At 37.8% G+C, this 9,063-nt stretch overlaps 1 protein-coding gene across 2 annotated transcripts; it reads right to left on the reverse strand.

The window, feature by feature from the left end:
• Positions 1–1,615: 1,615 nt before the first annotated feature.
• Positions 1,616–8,755, reverse strand: LOC103441280 (patatin-like protein 2). 2 transcript variants are annotated; one of them, XM_070827098.1, is made up of 8 exons: positions 8,595–8,755; positions 8,290–8,471; positions 7,998–8,187; positions 7,670–7,831; positions 7,248–7,550; positions 7,050–7,131; positions 1,983–2,073; positions 1,616–1,896 (listed from the first exon to the last, which is right to left on the reverse strand). In XM_070827098.1, exons 1-8 carry the CDS (start codon positions 8,724–8,726, stop codon positions 1,818–1,820), a joined length of 1,221 nt encoding a protein of 406 aa, XP_070683199.1. In that variant the 5' UTR covers positions 8,727–8,755; the 3' UTR covers positions 1,616–1,817. The 2 variants fall into 2 exon arrangements, with proteins under 2 accessions (XP_070683199.1, XP_070683200.1); XM_070827099.1 differs by having other exon boundaries at positions 8,290–8,419; positions 8,595–8,727.
• Positions 8,756–9,063: the final 308 nt, after the last annotated feature.

Below are 9,063 nucleotides of genomic sequence, written 5' to 3' on the forward strand. Positions count from 1 at the left end.
TCCTTATATGGATTGAAACAGGCACCAAGAGCCTGGAATTCGAAATTCACTAGCTATTTGACAGTCTTGGGTTTCAAAGCTTCAGCCTCAGATACTAGTCTCTTTGTTAAACAAGATGGATCAAATATTATCATCCTATTATTATATGTGGATGATATTATTTTGACTGGTTTAAATGCTACAAAAGTTTAAAAAGTGGTGCAAGAATTATCTGAAGTCTTTGAGTTCAAGGATATGGGAAAGCTTACTTATTTTCTGGGATTGCAACTCCAATATCAAAGTGATGGAGACATATTTGTAAACCAGTCCAAGTATGTCGAGGATTTAATCCACAAGGCAGGAATGGACTCTTGTAAACCTGCAAATACCCCGTGTAAGCCATATCATCAAATGCTGCAAATAGAAAGAGAGTTACTCACAAATCCATCAATGTATAGAAATTTAGTTGGTTTATTAGAACCTTCATTAGGCCAAATATTGCATTTGCAGTAAATATTGTATGTCAGTTCATGTCTACACCAACTGATATACATTTTGGAGCTGTTAAAAAGGATCCTAAGGTACCTCCAAGGGACAATCAACACTGGAATTAGTTTTAATGCAGATACGGTTACTCTAATCAATGCATTCTCAGATTCGGATTGGGCTGCGGATTGGAATACTCGAAGATCAATCACAAGATATGTGGTTCACTTGGGCAATAATCCAATTTTGTGGCAATCAAAGAAACAAAGCTCAGTTTCTCAAAGTTCAATTGAAGCCGAATACAAAGCTTTGGCACACATTGTAGCTGATATAGCTTGGATAAGGAATATATTGAAGGATTTGAAGGTGTTTGTTCATAGTCCACCTGTCATTCACTGTGACAATATGTCTGCTATTGCATTAAGTGAAAACCCAATTTTCTATTCAAGGATTAAACATCTTGATACATACCATCATTTTGTAAGAGAGAGAGGGCAGCAAGGAGATTTACAGATCCAATACATACCAACTGAAGAGCAACCTGCGAATGTATTAACTAAGGGTTTACATAGTCCTGCTTTTATCAAGCATTGTTACAATCTCAAGCTGCAGAATCCCAGCTGAGATTGAGGGGGATGAAGACTGTGATAATGCTGCCACATCATCATCTATTGCAGTTAAGAAATGTAATACATCAGCGCCACATCAGCTGTCAAATTAGTTAGGAAGTTAGGTGGTTATGATGCTAGCTTGCATGCTGAGCTGCTGCTACTACTACTACTAGCAATATATACGGCTTGTATTGTGACTGATGGAATCATCTAAGAAATCTCAGAAGCTTGATTCTCTCAATTCTCTCTCATACATTCTCTTTAGTTTTCTGCATTTTCTTCCATTGATACGTACTGTGATACATGTTATCAGTATGTGAGAGTTGAGAAATTAATCCAAAATCTCATAATTTCACTCTGCATATTCCATTTAAAATCCTCCAAATATATTCATAATGCTGCCTGAATAGGATGGCTGCTTCTTGTAATTGTATACTCTAATACTCTTGCGTACACCATGATGAAGAACTGTGTAGGACTGTAATACCGTGTTTTTAAAATGAAAGCTTAATTTTATTGAGTATCCAACAACCAACAAATTAACAAAAGAATGAATATATCGATTACAGAGAGATCTACAGTGATATCCCAACAGGGATTTATTAGAACACAAACAAATATTAAGAGATGGAGTATATGGTTGCCATTTGCCCCCATACCCTTGAATTATCCATAATTTACATTTCCAAACAGTATAATTTAAAGAATAATGACTTGTCATCGTCTTAGGGTAACAATTAATCAGTAAGTACTTTCAGTATGCCCGTTGGTTGACCCTGCTTGGCGCCTCCTCTTCTCTTCCGACAGTAGTTTAGCAAACCTGAAAATTGTAGTAATTAAATTACAATTTTTCACTACTCACCAATTACATATATAAATCTGTTGGTTTAATGATAAATATTTTACCTTGTAAGAGCCTCTGCATTTGTCTCATGCTTAGTAGCCTCAAACCTGCCACTGTCCAAATTAACCCGAGAAACCGGTTTTTTCAATAGCCCTTCTCTGTTGGAATCCAGCAATATAACTAATATAACTAAGTCTAACAGGATTTGAGAGAAAGATTGTAAGATTTAGAAGATGAAATCAGAGAGAGAGAGAGCACACACAGAGCATAGCCTTTCAACTTCTATCATTGTATTGCATTATGGGCATAACAACCCGAAGAGACATATATCTGATGACAAAGATGAGAGAGAGAGAATCATAACCTCAATTCAATCTCAACCAACCATTACAACCTATCTTAAGATCAAGACACTTGTCAAATGATAAGCCCTATGAGACTTAATCAACACATCACAATTTTACACAATAGCTCAGTCTATGAGCTGAGACATGACACACATAACAATCTTGTAATGTTTACTAATCAGTACAACAACTTACATACTAACACTCTCCTTTAAGTTGTGAACTGATTTCACTCCAAGTAGATTTCTCAAGTAAGTGAACTGCTCCCTTGCCAATGCTTTTGTAAAGATATCTGCCAGTTGCTCCTTTGTAGGACAGTGAATCAAATCAATTACTCCTTGCTGTAATGCTTCCTTTATGAAGTGATATCTTCGGTTTATATGCTTGGTCTTCTGATGAAAGATGGGATTCTTGGTGATGGCTATGGCAGATGTATTGTCACAATTCATTGGTGTTGCAACCGTTTGCATTTCACCAAAATCCTCTAGGACAAATCTCAACCAAGTAGCCTGTGCTGTTGCTTCAGAAGCACTGATATACTCTGCTTCGGCTGTGGATAATGCAACACATTGTTGCTTGACTGAAGACCAAGAGAAAATCCCATTTCCAAAAGTAAAAGCATACCCGGATGTGCTTTTCATGTCATCCTCTGAACCACTCCAGTCACTATCACAGTATCCCATTAAGAGTGTTCCTTCACCTTTCTTGTATTCCAAACCAAAATCAAGGGTTCCTTGAACATATCTCAATACTCTCTTTGCTGTTCCATAGTGCTTGTTAGTGGGACAATGCATAAACCGAGCTAAGAGACAAGCAGCATACATTATATCAGGTCTAGTTGCTGTGAGATACAGCAGACTACCTACAATCTGTCTATACTGAGCTTCATCTGCATTTCCACTTCCATCTTCTCTTCTCAGTTTGTCACTTGGAACCAAAGGAGTACTCACTGATTTGCAATTCTGTAGTCCGAACTTCTTCAGAAGAGATAAGGCATAATTTCTCTGATGAATGAAGATACACTCCTCAGTTTGGATTACCCCCATACCAAGGAAATGGTGTAAGAGACCAAGATCAGTCATCTCATACTTAGACATCATCTCAGCTTTGAAAACATCCATTAACTCTTGACAATTTCCAGTATATATAATATCATCAACATAGATGGATACTATGATCAATTCTGTGTCTCCCTTGTATTTGGTGTACAGAGTTGCCTCACTGATACTTTTCTTAAATCCACAAAGCATAAGATATGAGTCTATTTCACCATACCAGGCCCTAGGTGCCTGTTTTAGACCATACAAAGCTTTATGTAATCTGTAAACCTTTTCTTCCTCTCCTTGCACTACAAACCCATCTGGCTGTTCAACATATACTTCCTCTTCTAATACTCCATTCAGAAAAGCTGATTTCACATCTAGTTGAAATAACTTCCATTTATTCTTTGCTGCCAGTGCAATTAGAGTTCTAACTGTGTCTAATCTTGCAACAGGTGCAAAAGTCTCATTAAAATCAATTCCAGGCTTTTGTGCATAGCCTTTTGCAACAAGTCTAGCCTTGTTCTTTTGAACTGTTCCATCCAAATTCAGCTTTGTTTTATACACCCATTTCACTCCAATCACAGGCTTATTTGAGGGTCTTCTCACCAACTCCCATGTCTGATTTTTTTCAATCATATTCATTTCATCCTTCATTGCCTTTTTCCAAGCTTCATCCTGTGCAGCTTCATCAAAGGATTCAGGTTCAACAATACATAAGTGACATCTCTCATAGATCTCACTCAAATTCCTATACCTCAGTGGAGTATCATCATACTGAGCAGAGACCCGTGAACTACTTGATTCACCAATAGCAGTAACTGTAGAACTTCCAGCTTGAATTTGAGACCCATCAGATCCTTCTTGTTCATGAGATTCAGACATCTCATCAATTTTATCCACCTCTGAAGACTCAATTGCAGATAAAGGAATACAGACTTCCTTGACTTTGTGTTTCTCCCAGTCCCATCTACCATGTTCATCAAAAATTACATCTCTAGACAACAAGACCTTTTGAGTTAAGGGATTCAGTACTCTATACCCCTTTTCACAGGTTCCATATCCAATGAAAACACCCATGACACTTGTTTCTTCTAATTTGTGTCTTAGATTCCCTGGAATAAGAGAATAGCAAACTGAACCAAACACCTTCAAATGTTTAACCCCAGGTTTTCTTCCACTGAATTTCTCAAAAGGTGTAGTATTCTTCACTGCTTTTGTAGGACTCCTGTTAAGCAAATACACAGATGTGTTTACTGCTTCACACCAGAGATTGTTTGGAAGTCCTTTCTCAAAGATCATGCACTTTGCCATCTCCACAATTGTCCTGTTTTTCCTTTCTGCTACTCCATTCTGCTGTGGAGAGTATGCAATTGTGAGCTGTCTTTCTATCCCCAAATCTTCACAAAATTTTCCAAACTCATTTGAGTTGAACTCACCTCCCCTATCTGTCCTTAGCTTCTTTACATGATATCCACTTTGAAGCTCAACCATGGCTTTAAATTTCTTAAACACATAGAAGGCCTCTGATTTGTTTCTCAAGAAATATACCCAGCACATTCTTGAAAAATCATCTATGAAAGTAATGAAATATCGATTGCCACTCAAACTTGATGTTTGCATAGGACCACACACATCCGAGTGTATTAGTTCAAGAGGTTCCTTTGCTCTCCACATTGATTCTTTGGGAAATGGTTCCCTGTGATTTTTCCCCAGTGCACAACTTTGACATACAGTTTCACTGTCTTGGATTTCAGGCAGCCCCAAAACCATTTCTTGACTCTGTAACAGTTTGAGACTTCTGAAATTTAGATGACCGAACCTCTTGTGCCAAATTCTAACACACTCCTGCACATTTGTCCTCAATGCAAGCTCCTTGTTTGTGTTGAGGATTAAGGGAAAACATCTATTTCCTCTCTGTTTCACATTGACCACCAGGTTTTGTAAGGATCTATCATCGAACACATCCACTTTATAATCTCCAAATAACAGAAAATAACCATGCTCAGTCATTTGTCCCACACTTAACAAATTTTCTGTAAGACCAGGTACAAGCATAACTTCTTTTATATATCTTCGACCTTTTACAGTTTCAATGATCAGTGTTCCCTTCCCTTCAACTTCAACCAAAACTCCAGTGCCAACTTGGACTTTTGCTTTCACTTTCCTGTCAATATCAACAAGTAGATCTTCTCTGGATGTCATATGATTACTACATCCACTATCTATATACCATTCATCACTTATCTTCCTTACTTCTACAGAATGATTTGCATAAAACAAGTTTCCAGTTTCTTCAACCTGATTAGCAAAGTTCACATGCTGCACAGTCTTGTTCATATTACAATACCTTGCAATATGCCCAATTTTGTTACACTTGTGACACTTGACTTTGTTTTTAACCCAACACTCTCCATAGTGAAGTTTATCACAAAACTTGCACTTATCTCCAGTATTGTTTGCCTCATTTTTCACAGTGAATCCACCCTTATTGCTCCAATCACCCTTGTTACTCCATTGTTTCTCTTTTGGCTTAAAATTCTTGTGATATTTGTTACTGTTTGGCTAACCATTGAACTTATTTGACCTCGGGACAAACTTCAAACTAGCAAATGCTTTCTCCATACTACTCTCTCCATGTCTATCCAACCGTTGTTCATAACCTTTCAAGATAGCTACAACATCCTGTGCATCTATGGTGTCTAAATCCTTAGTATTCTCTATCACTGCTGCAATACTATCATAGGACTTAGGTAAACTGATTAACAATTTCTGAACAACTCTTTGATTACTCAGATCTTCACCATAACTCTTCATTTGATTAATCAGATCAAACAACTTAGCAATATACACAGAAAGAGATTCACTATCATTCATGCGAGTATATTCAAAATCTCGCCTAAGACCTTGAAGTTTCACAGATCTTACTTGTTTATCACCAACGAACTCTTGTTTCAGAATGTCCCACGCAGCCTTCGCACTTTCCTGAGTTGCAATCCTCGGGAAAATTTGGTCTGAAACTGCACCTTGAATAATACCCAGTGCTCGAGCATCCTTAACTACATTCTCACGCAGCAGCTTCCTCTCCGCCTCTGTGAGTTCCTCTTCCTTCGTCGGAGCTCTGTACCCACTCTCAACCATATTCCACAGTTCATACGAGCGAAAGATGGTCTTCATTTTGATTTGCCAGAAATCAAAATTCTCACCATTGAAAATTGGTGCCCGGAGTTCTCCTCCTCCAGATCCAGCCATATTAGATACTCGAATCACCGCAATAAGCTTTTGCTGTGAATCCGAGACCCACTCGTAGAAACAACGCCCAGAAATTTAGATCGAACTCGGCTCTGAGGCCATGTTGGAATCCAGCAATACAACTAATATAACTAAGTCTAACAGGATTTGAGAGAAAGATTGTAAGATTTAGAAGATGAAATCAGAGAGAGAGAGCACACACAGAGCATAGCCTTTCAACTTCTATCATTGTATTGCATTATGGGCATAACAACCCGAAGAGACATATATCTGATGACAAAGATGAGAGAGAGAGAATCATAACCTCAATTCAATCTCAACCAACCATTACAACCTATCTTAAGATCAAGACACTTGTCAAATGATAAGCCCTATGAGACTTAATCAACACATCACAATTTTACACAATAGCTCAGTCTATGAGCTGAGACATGACACACATAACAATCTTGTAATGTTTACTAATCAGTACAACAACTTACATACTAACATTCTCCAACTTTCACAAGATTGGTCAAATTCTTCTTTGTGGCTATATCCACAGAAGCTATTGTCCCACGAAGGGTATCATCCTACGTTTGGTATCAGAAATGATGTCAGTTTTTGTGTCTAAACAACATTATTCTAAAAAAAAAGTTATACTGATGAATCTATGGATAAAATGCATTTCGGATGACGGGTTCAGTACCTGAATTCTAAGATAATTTTCTTCAGAATGAAGGGCTTGGAAAATTGCAGAAAGGTGAAGATCAACCATATCGTTGCTTGCTTGACTGAAAACATTAATGATGGGGGTGGAGCCACCGCTGGTTAACCAATTCAACAGGCCCCATTTCGCTGAAGAGCTTGCATGGTATTTCATTTCAGCTTTTGATGAACCAGTTCCTAATGATATCACTAGAAATCTCCCATAGTCCATAGGTTTCACAGGAAAAACGTCTGGATTCGCCTTCCTTATTTCGTTTGTAACTTCACAAACAGCAAGTAAAGTCTGCAAGGACAAAAGTGTTTTGAGTGTTTAAGTTAATTTTTTATAATCCCGAAGTTTACTTTTAAAATCAGTGGTATAAATTGACAATCTGGTAATATAACTCCTCCTATCACATATACCGGATTATTTGCAGCCACGCCGCCATCTATAAGGTTGAATTCCCTAGTTCTGCCTGCAACGTTCTTGGTTTCAAAATAATGAGCTGGAAGATAAGTTGGTGCCGCTGAGGTTCCAATGCATATGTCAGAGAGTAAGGCATCGTATGATGGCTTCTTTTTCACCTGCCAACAAAAATAAACACATCATATTATATTACAACATAATGAGTAATTTGCTTAAATAATTTTTAGACGTGAACAAATTTTACAATACTTTGACGTATAGAATATTCTGGAATATACTAAAATTATTCGAATTAGTTAATATATCAGAAAGACGGTGAATTACCTTAAAGTTGGAGAAGATAGCTGGCTGGAGATTCTTGATGTCAAATGTGGGAATTACAACATTAGTCAATGTGTCGTGCAATCTTTTGTTGCCCAACCTTTTCCTAATCAAGCGATGCAAATACTTGCCATTGTATTTTGGTCCTGCTAGAGCTTTGATAATCTTTGTCGTATTGGGAAAAATTGGCCAACTGTCGTTTAAACCGTTAGAGCAACAATTATTATGAATATCCAAAATATAAAAATTAATTAAGTTGACATAATTAACATGTAATTAATTAAGCATGCATTACCTGTTTTGGGAGAAGATTTTAGGGCATAGATTTAAGTAGAAGTCTATAATATCTTTGGCAGCGAACAGTGGGCGGTTATTCTCGTTTGGGGCTGCGAGCATAGCGGTCACAAGACCACCTGTGCTTGTTCCTGCAATCACATCAAAATAGTCAGCGATCCTTGCATCTTCACCATCCAGCTTCTGCAGTACCACCAATGACATTAATCTTATTTGTACTTAATTGGGAAAATAAATCACTTAAAGTACTATTAAAACAGAGATGGTAAAGTACTTATATATATATTGACAGAAAGTCTTATATACCTGAAGTTCAGATTCGAGGAAAGCAAGAATGGTTGCCGGAATGAGGCCTCTTATTCCGCCCCCATCGATGCTGAGAACTGTGACTATCTTTCCAAAGACTGTGGGGGGCTCTACTCTACCGCTTCTTTCCATCAGATCAGTTAGCGAGAGAGAGAGAGAGAGAGAGAGAGAGAGAGAGAGAGAGAGAGAGAGAGAGAGAGATTTCTGAGTTATGCTTTGAGAGAAGTAGTCTTGGTATTTATAACACCAGCTTTCGTGCATGCGTGTTTCTGTATGGTAACCCATCTTCCGGGAAATATGCATGCAACCTCCCCTTAGATAATTTCCAACGTGTGGATAATAACCCATGCTGAATTGCTGAGCCGGTCCTTCAGAAATTAGGCGAATTAATTAATTATAGCTGTATCTAATTGACCATGGGAGATAACTGACTCCACAAGAATTGTAGAGGAATTTCCACACAAAGCTT

Source organism: Malus domestica, chromosome 08 (genome assembly GCF_042453785.1).
Source record: "Malus domestica chromosome 08, GDT2T_hap1".
NCBI classification, from domain to species: Eukaryota; Viridiplantae; Streptophyta; class Magnoliopsida; order Rosales; family Rosaceae; genus Malus; species Malus domestica.

What these genes read in the sequence shown, in the direction of transcription:
- LOC103441280 (XM_070827098.1), bottom strand. Translation starts at nt 8,726, where the DNA reads ATGGAAAGAAGCGGTAGAGTAGAGCCCCCCACAGTCTTTGGAAAGATA. An exon ending in TCCTCGAATCTGAACTTCAG is followed by an intron (nt 8,472 to 8,594) that starts GTATATAAGACT and finishes GTGGTACTGCAG; the next exon opens with AAGCTGGATGGTGAAGATGC. An exon ending in AAAATCTTCTCCCAAAACAG is followed by an intron (nt 8,188 to 8,289) that starts GTAATGCATGCT and finishes TTTAAACGACAG; the next exon opens with TTGGCCAATTTTTCCCAATA.